The sequence below is a fragment of the Anopheles merus genome, chromosome 3L (assembly GCF_017562075.2).
Source record: "Anopheles merus strain MAF chromosome 3L, AmerM5.1, whole genome shotgun sequence".
NCBI classification, from domain to species: domain Eukaryota; kingdom Metazoa; phylum Arthropoda; class Insecta; order Diptera; family Culicidae; genus Anopheles; species Anopheles merus.
This window is the reverse complement of record NC_054085.1, coordinates 26,817,868-26,833,031: the sequence shown is the minus strand read 5'-3', so window position 1 is coordinate 26,833,031 and position 15,164 is coordinate 26,817,868. Positions and strand designations below refer to the sequence as shown.

Below are 15,164 nucleotides of genomic sequence, written 5' to 3'. Positions count from 1 at the left end.
TGTGATTGTTTTTGAAAACGGAAGATATCCGCCTTTAAGCGATGTCTACACTCTGACACTGAGGTTGGTAAACTTAAGAGTCACGAGAAGTTCCACATAAAGATAGTAAGATCACTTATTGTGTTCAATGTTAAACGCGAAAGCAACATGGAAAGGATGCAGAACAAGGCACTTAATAATTCGAGCGTAACCCAACCTTTGCAAGACGATCTACAAGATACTTTAAATTTTAAAAACTACTTTCTCAATCACTTCAAACAACGTCCAGAGCCTCCCGTTAAGCTGCTCCCCCTCTATACACATTTATATATATATATATATATCACGCCTGCATCATGTTAAACCATCTTAGTCTTTACTCTGAAAGCTCCACACAACACCAGGCGCGCTGGATCGTGCAATTGTGGAGTATTTAAATATCATTTGGGTGTTTCATTTGGGGGACTCAACAACACAAAGTACAATACGCCACAACTTAACACACGGACAGCTGAAAAATTTAAACATGACGCAAATGGACGAACGGAAAAACAAGGACAACAAAAAACAGGGAAATTTAAACACAAAAGGTACACGATGCCTTCCGCAAAGCCCTCCGAGAGCCGATTAACACCATCACGCACAGAGCAATATGATTTGTTTTTTTTTTATGCTTTTAAGCGACCACTAATCGTAGGCTAAGCTTTGTGTCTGCTTGCTGCTGCTCCACGGGGTCTGGGGATTCTGGCTCGATAGCACCACATTCCACATCCCGCCTTATTTGTGGTTGGTAATGTTAAAGTTTTGCGTAAAATCGTACTCGATCGTCGGTATGACGGTTTGGACGAACTTCAGAAAGATGATGAGATACATGTGCACGCCCAGTTCGCCACCCCCTTCCTCCACCGTTTGAATGATTTTCTTCATAATGTCCGCGTGTCTATCAAAAAAGGAGGAGAGGTATCATCAAATGTTAAAACCAATGAGTATATAGACACACTAAAAGGAAATGTACACTCACTTGCACGGATGCACCGACGCCATGTTGGGTCCGGGCAGATGCGGATGCGTTTCCATGGTGACCGTTTTCTTCGCATGATCCTGGCTGACGTCATCGTACATCTGCTCCACGCTTAGCAGCTTGCGGTTTTCATCGTACCCGATCACCCAGAGCCGGGGCGTTTGGTAGTATTTGTCGTAGGTGATGTGCAGATCGTAGGTACGGGTGCGTACGACCGAGTCTCCCTCCGTCTCGGACACAGCGACCGTCGGTTTCGGCTTCTCGTTCGGTGCTGGAAGTAGTGCATTTGACTGCAAGAAATAGAAAAGGTTACATACAAACATGTTTGGTAAGAAAACAACTGAAACATCCCTTCCCGCAAATTCCTACCGGATCGACCATTTCCAGCAAACCGCTCTCCTCGAACTCATCCATATCGATCGCCGCACCGTCCTCATCATCATCCTGCCCTCCATCACCATCTCCATCATCCAGATTGCGCGGATCGTCCATATCGGCCGCCGGTTCGTCCTCGATCCGCGAGCTGTCCAGCTTCATCTCGCACACCTTATCCTCCAGCCCGGAGCTGCCCGCCTCGTCCGGATTGTAGTGGTGCGTCTCCACCCACCCACCGTCCGGATCGTTCTCCTCTACCAGATTTTCCTCCCCGACGAACTCGATCTGTTTGCAGCGCCGTCGGCACGGTACGTTGCGCGTAATCAGAAACTGTTTATCTGTGAGATAATGTTTAACCCACGAAAGATAGAACGTAAATAGAAGGCACCAAAACAATCCAGCAACGAGGAAATAATTACCCTTCGGCAGATAAGGCTTGATTTTGCTCTCATCGCCCACCGCCCAGGACCAGGTCGGACAGTGGTGGGTCAGATGGTCCCCGGCGGCAATGAACTCTTCCGGCGTAAGCACACCCGTCTCGCGAAACTTTGACTCCTGTGTTGTGTTGGAGACGTTGAGGGAAAGAACAAAGAGAATTAGAAACCAACCACATGGACGCGTGTCTCAAACAATACCTTCAGGACGGGCGTTAAATATTCGGCCACACCGAGCGCCGTGCCCTTGACGGAATTCAGGACATTCTGCATTCTCGTCGCGCGACTTCGATCGATCGAGAGTGGAGTATCACAAAGGAAAAATGAGTAAACAGACCGTGCTGTCGTCTCACTGTTGGGCAAGCGAGAACCAGAACCAGCTAGCCAGGCACCTCACCAGAGGGGGTACAAGCAAAAGGTGTCGGTCTGCTCGGTGTTGTTTGCACGGAGTTTTATTCACGTTACAAAATGTCTATTGCTTTTCTGTCTTTAAAAACCTTCGTTCGCTCTCGATTGTTTCCTACCACTTGCTTTCTCTTCTTGTGTTGTGTGTGCGTTCGTCACAAACGTCAAAATCCGTACCACGATGAGACGTCAAAACAGAAGCCGAAGCGCGTGACGTTTGCAGCCGTTGGGAGCTGTGCTTATCATTGTTTGGTTATTGTTGTTGGAAATTCAAAATTTACACCACATTTACATCGTTGTAATGAGAGTTTTATCAGTTTTATCTTTTTATTTTTATTTCTGATAGCGCAGTGGTCATACTGAGGTTCAACTTTAAGATCAACGCGTGAGAACAAAATGGGTTAGGGGTTACAGGACAGGAACAGGAAGTTACAGGACAAAAACCAGGATTAGAATACATCATGAAGGGGCTAATTCCAGTACTTAAGAGGACCAGGCACCAAGAAACACAACATGGCCAACACCAACACCAAGGGTACAACATGGCTAGCCCACCGGAGCCTAGCGAGCTTGATACGCTGCACGACAGTGAGGTAGCGGCTCCTCCATTGTCCTTCCACACATATGGGGCCAAGTATCCTTCTGAGCATCTTCCTCTCGAACGCGGCTAAGAGGATTTCGTCAGATTTAGACAGTGTCCATGTCTCAGAGGCGTATCGCAGTACCGGTACTATATAGGTGCTCTATAGTCCCAGCTTCGTCCGTCGCGACAGGTTCTATGCTACCGTGCTGCTGTCATTGCTGACCTTTGACCCGAGATAGGTGAATTCTGAGACGACTTCAAAAGTGCGTCACGCCAACGTAAATTTGGATTTGTTGTTGATAGGGCCGCTGATGTTGCCACCATCAGTTTGACCTCGTTTATCTGCAATCCAAGGTCCTCTGCCGCCTGCTCGATACCTTGGTAGGCTTCTGGCTTCAGCGTATGCCAGGATCTGAGTTGACTTATAGAAGATTCTGCCATCTTCTCCAAGATCTCCCGCATGGTGAAGATCTGTTCAGTGGTTGATGTTCCAAGTCGATTCTGAAGGATCAGGGAGAATATGTTGTAGGCGGCATTCAACACCGTAATACCCCTGTAGTTGTTGCAGTCCAACCTTGTCTCCCGTCTTGTATATGGGGTAGATGATGCCGAGATTCCAATCACAAGGCATCAAGATTCGCTATCCCACACCTCAGTAACAATTTGATGAATCTCGTTTTCTAATCGTTTTTGATGTGATATTACCGTAAATAACTATGCAAATTTTAAATAATATCCATCAACTTCATTCATTAAGTTTTGGTGGAGATTGAAGCCGCGATCTAACGCATTTCTCCTCATTTTACACTAAACAAAAAAAACAACATGCTTTCACTCGAACACTGTTATAACATTGTATTTGACAACTTCTCTCAAACACTCCAACAAGAGAAGACAATTCTGGTGTACCCTAAAATATGGCCGAAAACAACACGTACGCGACCGCCCACACTGTAGCTTAATAGTGGATAATTTAGTTTTAAAATTATACGTCCAAAACGCTTTAAACCGAAACACTACACTATCTCTTTGCTCTACGCTCTAAATTGCAGTCCGATACAAGATTTTATCTACGACGATCCTTCCGACGTTTAAACAAAAAGAGGGACTACACCATCGTCATTGCGCTACTGCTATGATTCGTACTGCTTCGTTACGTTCCACAGCAAACACTCGAGAAACATTAGGCCCGCCTTGTGATCCGTCCCGACGAACACACCTTTCGGGAGGTTCCAGCCGGACGAGGTGGATGAGGAGGCCGCGCCGTGCTGCGGCTGGGCGTGACCAGCGGGCAACAGTTTGTGCGGCAGGTCGGCCATCGGCCAGCGGAAGCTAACGCTCGGCGCACCGATGCATCCAATCCAGTTGAAGTGCACCAGCAGCACGTTCGCTTCGATTAGACCGTCGTCCCCGGTGCGATGGAAGCACTTCTTCAGACAGAACCGCTCCATTTGTCTGTGAAGAGAAGTGTAGAAACAAATATGAACAATTGAATGGATTGGATTAACAAAAGCAAAAGAAAAATGGAATGGCAACACTTACGCATCGTAGTGCAGCACCGCATCGTTGTTGCGCATGATTGTCAGCAGCCGGTTAACGACCTCGAAGACACGCTCCAGCTGCTCGTTAAACCGGTGCCACAGACCCATCAGATCGCCCACCGTCCGGTAGGTGGAGCGAAGCGTCTGCTCGGTCGTCTCTTCGACCAGCCGCATAAACTCGATGTGCGCCAGCAGCAGCTTCGGCGAGTGGACGTACTCCTGCTGACATTCGCGCACCTGTATCCGCTCGAGGCGCCAGTTCTCCTGAATGCCCGCAGTTTGGAGGGTGGCAGCAGCGGCTTTACCGCGCGGTGGCTGCAGCTGAACGCACAGGACGAAGCTGCGCAGGGTCCGGTGTCGGAACTGCAGCACGCCGGCATCCTCCTCCGAACAGTCCAGCGTCCAGCGGGTGTCGCAGTCGGTGGCTAGTTTGTTTGCGATCAGCTGCGTGATCCGGGGTACGGCCGGCAAGGAAGCACCGGTCGGTGGCCCATCGTCCACTGTGTACAACTGTTCGGCAAGGAAGCTGGAAGAAAATTTACGAAAAAAAGACAAATTATTACAAAAATCCTTCCAAAATCCATTCCGCTCTCTCGCACCTTCTTAAATTGTCCGCCAACAACGCAATGCTTGGCGTCTCCGGGTAGTGACCGCTAGGGATGGCGGTCCGGCTCCTCCTCCTCGACACATCATCCTCGCACAGCTCATCACCTCCCTTCACGAACAGAAACCGCTCGTCGAACTGGCCACGCTGCAGCTGCCAGTTAAGCTCCTCGATTTGCTCCGCAAACGATTTCGGCCGCTCCTCATCTTCAGCCACCGGCGAACCAGCACTCACCGCAGCACGTTTTCTGATCGCCGCCAGCTGCGTGCACCACCGGTTCCACACCAAATCGGACGCTTCCTGGCGCCGCTTCAGCTCTCGCCGCAACGGGCAGATGCATTCCGTCGGCATGCCGCAGCACGGATGCTCCACGATCGGCCGCTGCTGCCGTATCTGGTACATGATCTCGCTCGCGATCGTCGATTCGAGCAGTTCGCCCTCCGGACCCGCTCCATTCGGTAGCAGCATATGCTCGAGCAGCATCCCCGTTTGCGCTTTTCTGGCCGCAAGCGGCACCTTCGGCGGTGTTACGATGAGCGAATCTTCATCACTAACGGAAATACATTCCGCAACGAGATCGTTCTCGTGCTGTTCCTCCTGTTGCTGCTGCTGCTCCCCGTTCGGCGGTGTTGGCGTATCGGTGCCGCCCTCCCAAGAGTCCAGATTTTCGAGCGTTAAGTTCGCAAAATCCTTGTAATACGACAGTTCCGCGATCCTGCTCAACCGCGGGCACGATGACACGGACGTTGGTGGTGCGGAAGAAGAAGCTTCCGGTTCCGGTTGCGTTTCTTCCGCCATCGAAGCACACGCAATGTCCGATTCGTCGTCCAGCAAGTTTTCCTCCTCCAGCACGAACACGGACGGATCGTGTATTAGCGTCTGGGAGGCGCGAGCGGCGCAGTTATCGATTGCTACCGACTGTCGCTCCTCCTTCACGTACACTTGCTCGATTTCCGACGTTTCCGGTTCCGGTGCTGCTGCCTCCTCTTTCTCTGTGAGCATTTGGCTGGCAACAGTGCAGGACGTGCGGGCCCGTTTCTTGATCGGTCCGTTCGGCGTTTGATTGCTAGCGGCGGTGGTCAGCGTTTGCCGCACGTGCGTCATCTGCAGTGGATCGCAATCGTCTTCAACAGGCGACGGCCGCCGCTCAACGATCGGCGAACAGAGCACCTGCGAGTGTAGCCGCTTGCTGCTAGTGATCGAGGGCACAGACATCGACACCTTCCCGCCGGCGTCGTATGCATTCGTTTGCTCCAGCTGATCCACATCGACAAACTTCATCGTCAGGTGGCGTGTGGACCGGGTCAGCGAAAGTGGATCCACCGGTTGGTCCTCCACCGGCACATCCTCGGCATCGTAAAACTCATCGTCACTCGCGCCGTTCGGTCGCGTCGGTACAAAGGCGAGCGTCTGTAAGCCTACAGGTTCATCGTCCTCCTGTTCGCTGGCCACGACCGGCGCCTGCTGACTTTCCGCACGACAGATAACGGACACCGAGTTGCTGTGCTCTTGGAAGGATGCCGGCGGCAAGGGTTCGGTAATTTCGCGCATACTCATCATGGCCGTTATGTTGCCAATGGACGGCAGCTCCGGTCGCATCGTCGAGGTGGACATGGAGATGTCGCTCAGCTCGTGTGCGCTCGCAATGTCCGTTTTTCTTGGCATCACGTGCGACAGGTGTTTGTGGTGGTACAGGTCCGTCTGTTCTGGGGCGTTCGGTTTCACAAACTCCGGACAGTCGTCGACGAATGGCGGCTGAACGAAGGCCCGTCTCGGCAGCAGGGAGGCAGACCGTGGCACATAGTCTTCGGTCGTTTCGCGGGGAAGCATCGAGAGGGCGAAGGAGGGTTGTTGCTCCTCCTTCAGTTGAATCTCTTTCTCCACTTCCTTGTTGTCCTCCTCATCCTCCACGTCCATATCCTGAGGAATTAGAATGGTTTGGCGAGGTTTTCGACGTTGTTTTTGTTCCTCCGCGGGGACTGTTTCCACTTTCGGTGTTGCTGTTGCAACTGTTTGTGAAACTATTTCTGCTTTTCCGTGCGGTGGAGTTTCTTCCATTGCTCCGGCATGGTAAATCGTTCGCCGATCGGTGGCAGCTACTGGTCTGGTCATAGGGGGTGGAGTCTCCCTGCCGACCAGCGTCAAATCCATGCTGGCAGCTTGATGGATCGTCTGTCGATTGCGCTTACCGTCCCCTACAAGGTTGTTGGATCTCGACACCACCGCGGCCGTTAGTTCCATCGTTTCCTCCGCCGGTGCGTGTGAGGACGGACGGTACAGCTCGCTCGTCGGAATTGGTTGCGCTGGACACAGGTACGGCGAGGACGCTTCAATGCTGCCGCCCAGCCGGGCAAACGACTGCCGCGTGTACCTTACATTACGTTCCACGCGAATGTTTTCCGGTACGATCGTTTCATCCATACAGTCGTTGCTTTTACGCTGCATTCCACCGCGTTCCTGTCCATCCAGCGACGGTTTCTGCGCCTGCCGTATTCTTAAATGGTTAATCGGTACCGTTTCCTCTACCATCGCTGCAGCATCATAAATCGACAGACGGTTGTTGTTCGTACGCCCTTTCGGTTGCTCTTCCAGCGGCGTTGGCATTTGGTGCTTCGCACTCTTCCGGTCATCCTCCATCACCGCTGGTGCGCTGAAGAAGATTGTACCACGGGCGGAAGGTTCACACGACAGTCTCGGATCGGTTTCGTCACTGTCCAGTACGGAAATGCCTTCCATATCGATCGCTGCTGCTGCACTCTGTCTCGCGATACTTTGCAGATCGGACCTGCGCAAGCCAAATGACGATTTACCGCCAGCCCTTTGCGCCAACTGTGTACTGTCCATTGCTTCGGCGTGGTACGTCGATTGCCGAGGAGCGTCGTTCGGTTTAACTTCGGCAACGGGTGACATTAGCATTTTCTCCTGCCCACCAATGTGTGTTTCATCCATTGCTTCCGCGTGGTAGCTGGACGCTCTCGAACGCATCGGCTGCACCTCTTCCTGCTGCTCGTGCGCTTTCGACAGCCGGGTACAATTGAACTGACTCTCCGGGAAGTGTTCGGTGCGCTGTGGCACGACCGAACTACCGTGCCCGGTGTCGTGCGACATTTCGTAGCGCTCCAGAAACGTGTTGTAGTTAGTAACATCATGCTGGTGCTGGTGCTGCTGCTGCTGCTCGCTGTCCGAATTTGATTGGCATGCCGCCACGTGCGTCACATCCATCGGTTCCTTCTGGTGGGTGCTTAGTCGCAATTTATCCAGCAATTTCGGTTCAATGTGGCTTTCCGGGTCGGTTAGATCCATCCGAAAACTGTTGCCGTCGGTATCGATTGGAGCGGTTGGCTCGAGGGACGACACCATGATGCTCTGCGGCACGGTGTGAGAAGATTCAACGGGTGGGTCATCTTCGCAAATGTTGGTAGCGTTCATATCTTCCTGCTCGTAGATGGAGAGTCGTGTTTTTGGCAGGAGCTTCAATGCCGTTGCTGAGACGGACTCTTTATCCGCTTCCACTTGCAAGCCTTGCACGATCGTCTCACGATCCTGGTTGGTGGCATCGCAATCGAGCTTTGTAACGTCCATATCTTCGCGCTCGTAGGTAGAGTGTCTCGGTTTCACTCGCACCGGTTCCTCTGTGCGCTGCATTATGCCCTCCATATCCTCCCGGGCGTGTGTGGTCAGTCGTGGAATTCGTGACTGCTGTCGAACAGTCTCTGCCTTTCTTTCTTCACCGTGGGGCTGAGGATAACGTTCGTAAGGTTGCACGTTCTCTTCCCCGACACTTTCATCCATTACTACCGCCTCCTCCACGCCGTGATGTGTTGTAAATCGATCTTCCACCTTCTCCTCCTGGTGTGCGTTTTCGTTCGTTTCCTCCACAAAAGTAAGCTCCATTCCTTCCGCATTAAAGTTGCTCTTCCGCGCCTTCGTGGGCGGCACACGTTCGCTTTCCTTCTCCCGAATCGCATCAGCTGAATCATCCTCTTCCATCGCGTGCAGCACGTGCGTCGTCAATCGTTGTTGCCGCGAGGCCCACGCACCACCATCTTCGAGGGCCATATTTTCCACCTGCACAAGCGTTGGCCGATCGCGCACAATCTGCACCGAAGACGATTCTTCGCACATCTGCGGCTGGAAGGTTGTGGAGCGTGCAAACTGCATGCCGACCGCGTTGCTCCTGTTGATCGCCTGTATCGACAGCTCGTCCACGTTGCGCCCGTAGACGATGCACGAAATGGACGCGTCTGCGCCCGTCCTCCCGTTCGGTGTGGCACACACATCGAGCACCATGTCGTCGTTGGACGTGATCGTTTTGCGGGTAAGCTTGCTGCTCGACCCAGGTACAATCGCGGTGTCGTCCTCCTCCTCCTTCATGCCGTCCAGCGGGTAAACGGTGCGCCGATAGTTTGCCAGCGCTGTCTGGGGCGAGTGGGGCGAGCAGTCGGACTCATCGATCACAACCGCTCTGTGGACAGTGCCCCGTTTCATTCGCTCAACCGTCGACGGGTGCTTTGGTGGTGCCGTTTCTTCCACTATCGGTTGCGGGTCGTAGAGTGTGGGCCGACCGGCGTGGGTGTGTGTGCTTCCAGTTAGCTCCATCTTCTCATCGCACACGATCGTTGCTCGGCCGACTGCTTTCACCTCCTCCACCCGATCAATAACAATATCGTTTGAGTGGAAAACGGTTGCCCGATAGTCTTGCTTCGGTGACTCCTCCATACCAACGGTCCGTCGGGAGAGGGTCGATGCAAAAGAAGATTTGCTGGCATGCCCGCTGGCGGCTGAGATATCCATAGATACAAGTGATTTTATGCCAATCGCAGCACTTTCTTCTTCCTCATCGACCACCGTTTTCTGGCGGCTCAACATCATCCTGGGCGTGTGCTTTATCGAGCGACTGCGATCGTACCCATCGGCAGCATCCGATTGGGCAGGCTCGCTCTGCTTGGTGGCGCTTTCCAGCAAGCTGGCGGGTAGCGTGGGGCGTAGAATCCGTGGCTTGGTAACTACCGGCATCTCGGGCGAGCTTGGCCCCAGCTTCAGACTTAACGAGGAGAGTCCAAAATCGATCATTAACCCGTTACCGTTTGCTTCCCCCGTAGAAGAAGATTTGTCCACATCCGGTTGCTGCGTTAATCGATCCTGCTGCTTCTCCTCCGGTTGCTTTGGTTCGGCTAGGATGGAAATATTTTCCAGCGACAAGCTCGCCCGCTGCGCGTGACCTTCCACCGGCGAAGAGAGGTCGGCCGATTTGGTCTCCTCCCACACCCCGTCCTGTCTTCCGTTCGGTGGCGTTCGTACTGCTGCTTCCGGTGACTCGTCTTCCTCCTCCGCCGGTCGTTGGTGGGAGGGCAAAAACGAAGGCCGGGCACGGGCGAGCGCGTTCGAGGGCAGCGTCGTGGTCGACTCGTCCAGCTCCATGTTGGTGGCTTTCTGGATCGATTCGTTCGAGCAGGACTGCAGCACCTGCGTCATGGCGTTCGTGAGCGCAATCGTCGTGTCCACGTCGGAGCTAACGTTCGCCAGCAGCTCACCGCTCGCGCGCGTTTGCCCCAGCAGCCCCTGGTACAGGGCGTGCGGATGGGAGTTCCACGTTTCGGACGCGCTGTGCGACGAGGTACCGCGCAGTGTCGTTTGGTCCGCCCCCTTGCCAAATGATGATCCGCCCGTGCGCCAGGCTGGTTGGATCGGTGTTTTCTGCTCATCCGGCTGAACGGTGGTCCGTTTCGCTCCACCCGGTGGCACGTCGTTAATTTCCACAAACATGGCCTGCTTCGGGAAGGTGTAGATCATCTTGCGGGGGGATTTGGTGGGCGACGGGTTCACGCCCGGCTTGATCGGGCTAATGTCCATCGCCTGCACCTCACCCTCATCGACCGACAGACCGTTCAGCTTTAGCTTAACCTTGCTGGTGGCGGGTGGCTGCTGCTGGGGCGCAGGGAACGGTTCCACCAGCAGCCGCTCCGTGGTGTTGAGGCTTTGGGAAAATACGGCCGACGTGTCGCTGCGCAGCTTTCGCCGCTCGTCATCGGCCAGCGTGATCGACAGGTCCCAGCTCGTGTTGGTGGCGTTGATCGTACCGCCCCGCAACGAGTCGTCCACCGAGGGGAGCTGATTTGTGGAACGGTTTTCCTTGTTCTGCTCGTCGCGGCAGGTACTGTTGTTACCTAGTGTAGCGTCCTCGAGCCCACCGGAAGGTGTGCCATCGGTGGACACCTCGTACGAATTGCCCCAGATGGTATCCACATCTTCACCGACAATAAATTCCCTTGAAAAAAAAAAAAAGTAAATTAGGCCACCACAATTATTCGATTACACTGCTTTTCGACTGCTTACTTGACTGATTTTTTACGGTTAAATTCTATTTTTCTAAGGCTTTTGAATCCGGTGGCGGATGACGAAGCTTTCGGATCATTACGCCCCACGGAATCGGGCACGGTGTGCTGTTTCTTCAGGATCTGCAACACACAAATTTTATGTTTATTATTTCCCCTTTTGATTTCACCGATTTTCACACTCACAGAGGATCGCTTCCCTTTCGAGCTCATGCTGTGCTGTTGCGGTTCCTTTGCAGGGCTGGGCTGGTACCATCAACAACGATATCAACAGACGCCAAGTTGGGCGAGCGTCATCAAAGCAAGGAAGCCTGGGAAACCCCCAACCGAAGCTTGTTTTACGATATTAATTTGAACACTTTCACACAGGAATGCTTTGTCTGTTCACTGTTTACAGCCGCTGCTGTGCCGCGAAATAGTTTAATTCGTAATATTTACACTGAAACAAGCTAAAAATTGCGATCCCTTCGCTGTTGGGATGGTGCAGCAAACAACAAACGCGCTGTGGAAATCCGTTGCGCTGTTTGACAGTTGCAGTTTGCTTTGAATTTCAACCGGTTCGAAACGGTTGCATTTTGTTCGTTTGACAGCGGCCGCATAACGAAAATGTGTTTGCAAAATGTTTTTATCGTGTAAATTCATTATTTCAATAGAAAAATATTTTTTTCATCTTTTAAAAATTTTATACGTCCTGAAAATAGTTAATTCCATTGATTCTATTCAAAATAAATTAAATGCGGTCGAATCGCCCCGAACCGGTGGCGGAACAATCCTTCGGTAAAATCGCACTGGCAGCACTGTACCGCTGTTACGTCACAGCTGTCACAACACACGATCCAGCCGTGTTGCCGCATGCTGTGTGGTGAGAAAAATTGGGCAAGCAAGGTTTTGTTATTTCCCGTCTCGCAGATTTCACAATCCCGCCACAACCGAACGCCAAAATGATTGCCCTAAGGACGGTGTGCCAGCTAGCCCGCGTCGGTCCGTTTGCGCGCCCCATCACGACCGGAGTCGTGCGGCAGGCGGAAGCCGCGGCTGCGTCGGCCGGAGGATCATCGGCAAAGCTCACGATACCGGTGCCGGAGGGAACGGACAAGCCGGCCGATCCGAAGCTCGCGGCCATCGTCGACAGCATCGCCACGCTGAACCTGCTGGAGGTGTCTGAGCTGAGTGCGCTGCTGAAGCGCAAGCTGAACCTGCCCGACACCGCCATGATGCCGGCCGGGTTCGGTGCGTTCGCGGGCGGCCCGGCACCGGGGGCGGCGGCAGCGGCCGACGAGGAGGAAGCCGCCCCGAAGGTGGTGAAGACGACGTTCAAGGTGAAGCTGGTCAAGTTCGACGAGAAGCAGAAGGTGGCCCTGATCAAGGAGGTGAAGAACCTGCTCGAGGGCATGAATCTGGTGCAGGCGAAGAAGTTCGTCGAGAGTGCGCCGACCGTCGTGAAGGAGGACATACCGAAGGAGGAGGCGGAAAAGCTAAAGGAAGCGTTCACGAAGGTGGGAGCGGTAATCGAGATTGAGTAGTGGAGGGAAGGGGGCAACAATCGCGCTTTTATTTAGCATTTAAGCTGTTTAGTTGAAGTAGGATTAAATAAACGAACACTATCCACCAATGGAATGGTTTGCTTTCAAAATGCTGGGCAAGGAAGAGCTTCACCAGTTGTACGTGTAGAAGTGTGGTACCACCGTGTTTGTAATTTATTTCTCATTCACCCGAGAGCTGGCTTACACTTTCGCCCATCTTCCCACCAACGCTTACAGGCAGTTGGCCATCAGCGGTGCCAGATTGTCGAACTCGATCTTCTCGGTAATGTGCTTCGTCTTGATGTTGTCCTCCTGGGTGGCGATCGTGACCAGTCCGCCCTCCTCCTTCCAGCCGTACCGCTTCAGCCAGGACAGCAGCACCTTCTCCTCCACGTTGCCGAGCAGCTGCATCAGGTAGCCGCGCTCGATCGTCTGGAACGTGATGCCGACGACGTGACACACGAACTTGCGGATCGAATCGTGGAAGCCGCTGATCTTCTGATAGTTCTCCGGGTGCTTGGCGAGCCGCGACCAGAACAGCGAAAAGTCACACTTTTCCAGTATGTCCGCCAGGTAGATGATTTCCTTCACCGTTTCGTCGTTCATCTGGGCGGGCAGCAGCAAACACTTGCACAGCACGAAGTCGGTGTGCGGGAAGTTGGTAAGCGCCTTCAGCAGGATGATGTACGTAATGTCCAGGTTGAGCAGGTGCGGATTGAACTGGTACAGCTTCAGGCAGGCGAGGTTGGCCTCCAGATCGTACTGGTTTTCCCGGGCCTGCTCCTCGACGTACGCTTCGATCACTTTCAGATGTTCCGGGTTGTATCTACAATGGAGCACGGGAGAGGGGGGGGGGGGTAGAAAGGGTAAAGCAACGTAAACAACTTGGGCACAGTGCAAGGTTAGGGTTCGCGGAGTGTTTTCGCCCAGCACCTACCGTTCGATGCTTTTCAGCATTTCCTGGATCGGCATCACCTTGCCGTCCTCCATTTTCACGTAATGCACCATGTTTGCGGTTGGAATTGATGCGTTTTTTGCTGGAAAATAGCTGACGAATAGTTTTGCCACAACCGGACGGCGAGTGAAACACAACGCGAGAGGATGACGTTTCCGTTTGACAGGTCGAGTTGACGAAGCGGCTGATGAACGAAGAGCATTTTTTTAACGAAACAATTTCAAAACACATACCCAGGGGACAAAATTTGAACGAACTTAAATGAGCGGTTTTAAAATTAAAAAGCTATTTTCAAGCGTTCTTTACACAGGGTTTCACACTTGATGCCAAGAATGCGGGTTACCCAAGTGCCAAAAATCCACTAAACGACCACTAAACGGGTTCTAAACGGTTCAAGCTCTCTACCTAAATGGAATATAGAAAGACTTCGTTTAAAAAACGGTGAACGACTGATGCATTCTAAAAATAGCAAAAAAGCTGATGGCGCTATCTGTTTGTGGGATACCCAACCTGTGGAGCTTCCTCGCTTGGAGGAGAGCTTTCTCATTTCCTCTGTACTGTTGTATGGTTTCGCATTGAAGTTATGCATCGCTAGAACTAGAACGGCGATACGATTGTTTAAATACTAAACTCCAACGGAAACCACCAGTACTGAAGCAAGTGAGATTTGAGTAATGATTGTTGGTGTTGATACCCACGTATCTGACCACACGACCATTCATATAGATTTTTGCTCAGAAAGTTAGAAGGCTATATAGGTCATTATAAGATGAAACTTGTCGAAACACATTGCAAGAAAAGGATAGCAATATAATGATGAGTTGTAATACGCCATCTATTGATCAAACCAATGAAGCTGTGAAGCTTTCATTTTTTTCCTATGGATATTCAATTTTCCAGTCGTTTAAGCTTAATCTGTGGCGCTTGGGTAAGCTTAAACGACTGAAAAATCAAATTTCCATAGAAAAAAAATGAAAGCTCCATAGCTTCACTGGTTTGCTCAATAGATGGCGTATTATAACTCATCATTATATTGCTGTCCTTTTCTTGCAATGTGTTTCGAAAAGCTTCATGTAATCATGGCCTATAATACAGCCTTCTAACTTTCCGAGCAAAAATCTATGGGATTGGTCGTGTGGACATGGGTCAACTGCCACGGCACTAGTCTAAGAGGGTTGGCACGGCTGCCCACAACATGTAGCTATGAGATAATTCTGGATCTAAGGAGAAGGAAGGAGTGAACATAAACATACCATGTTCTCGATGAACATGTTTTACAGATAATATAGAAACTTCGAATTCAAAGCAAGGATTCAGGCTCATGTACCAAAAGTACTGACTGGAATAACTTTCCGATCCCATTTCTTGTTTATCCGCAGATGTAATGCACACATAATTTAGAACACATC

General features: G+C 51.9%; 4 protein-coding genes across 4 annotated transcripts; 1 reads left to right on the top strand and 3 right to left on the bottom strand.

The window, feature by feature from the left end:
• Nucleotides 1–555: 555 nt before the first annotated feature.
• Nucleotides 556–2,383, bottom strand: LOC121598227 (ubiquitin-like-conjugating enzyme ATG3). The gene is made up of 5 exons (XM_041924777.1): nt 2,011–2,383; nt 1,795–1,930; nt 1,370–1,713; nt 1,001–1,290; nt 556–919 (listed from the first exon to the last, which is right to left on the bottom strand). The coding sequence occupies exons 1-5, from the start codon at nt 2,080–2,082 to the stop codon at nt 757–759; spliced, it is 1,005 nt and encodes a 334-aa protein (XP_041780711.1). The 5' UTR covers nt 2,083–2,383; the 3' UTR covers nt 556–756.
• Nucleotides 2,384–3,843: 1,460 nt separating this feature from the next.
• On the bottom strand, nt 3,844–11,786 carry LOC121599486. The gene is made up of 5 exons (XM_041927324.1): nt 11,464–11,786; nt 11,279–11,400; nt 4,938–11,210; nt 4,340–4,864; nt 3,844–4,252 (listed from the first exon to the last, which is right to left on the bottom strand). Exons 1-5 carry the CDS (start codon nt 11,488–11,490, stop codon nt 3,931–3,933), a joined length of 7,269 nt encoding a protein of 2,422 aa, XP_041783258.1. The 5' UTR covers nt 11,491–11,786; the 3' UTR covers nt 3,844–3,930.
• A 296-nt stretch (nt 11,787–12,082) lies between these two features.
• On the top strand, nt 12,083–12,889 carry LOC121599940 (54S ribosomal protein L12, mitochondrial). The gene has a single exon (XM_041928093.1). It carries the CDS (start codon nt 12,219–12,221, stop codon nt 12,798–12,800), a length of 582 nt encoding a protein of 193 aa, XP_041784027.1. The 5' UTR covers nt 12,083–12,218; the 3' UTR covers nt 12,801–12,889.
• A 56-nt stretch (nt 12,890–12,945) lies between these two features.
• LOC121599939 (eukaryotic translation initiation factor 3 subunit K) lies at nt 12,946–13,915 on the bottom strand. The gene is made up of 2 exons (XM_041928092.1): nt 13,738–13,915; nt 12,946–13,626 (listed from the first exon to the last, which is right to left on the bottom strand). Exons 1-2 carry the CDS (start codon nt 13,806–13,808, stop codon nt 13,032–13,034), a joined length of 666 nt encoding a protein of 221 aa, XP_041784026.1. The 5' UTR covers nt 13,809–13,915; the 3' UTR covers nt 12,946–13,031.
• Between the last annotated feature and the right edge of the window lie 1,249 nt (nt 13,916–15,164).

What these genes read in the sequence shown, in the direction of transcription:
- LOC121598227 (XM_041924777.1), bottom strand. Translation starts at nt 2,082, where the DNA reads ATGCAGAATGTCCTGAATTCCGTCAAGGGCACGGCGCTCGGTGTGGCC. An exon ending in ATTTAACGCCCGTCCTGAAG is followed by an intron (nt 1,931 to 2,010) that starts GTATTGTTTGAG and finishes AACACAACACAG; the next exon opens with GAGTCAAAGTTTCGCGAGAC. An exon ending in CAAGCCTTATCTGCCGAAGG is followed by an intron (nt 1,714 to 1,794) that starts GTAATTATTTCC and finishes ATTATCTCACAG; the next exon opens with ATAAACAGTTTCTGATTACG.
- LOC121599486 (XM_041927324.1), bottom strand. Translation starts at nt 11,490, where the DNA reads ATGAGCTCGAAAGGGAAGCGATCCTCT. An exon ending in CGAAAGGGAAGCGATCCTCT is followed by an intron (nt 11,401 to 11,463) that starts GTGAGTGTGAAA and finishes TGTGTGTTGCAG; the next exon opens with ATCCTGAAGAAACAGCACAC. An exon ending in AACCGTAAAAAATCAGTCAA is followed by an intron (nt 11,211 to 11,278) that starts GTAAGCAGTCGA and finishes TTTTTTTTCAAG; the next exon opens with GGAATTTATTGTCGGTGAAG.
- LOC121599940 (XM_041928093.1), top strand. Translation starts at nt 12,219, where the DNA reads ATGATTGCCCTAAGGACGGTGTGCCAGCTAGCCCGCGTCGGTCCGTTT.
- LOC121599939 (XM_041928092.1), bottom strand. Translation starts at nt 13,808, where the DNA reads ATGGTGCATTACGTGAAAATGGAGGACGGCAAGGTGATGCCGATCCAG. An exon ending in ATGCTGAAAAGCATCGAACG is followed by an intron (nt 13,627 to 13,737) that starts GTAGGTGCTGGG and finishes GCTCCATTGTAG; the next exon opens with ATACAACCCGGAACATCTGA.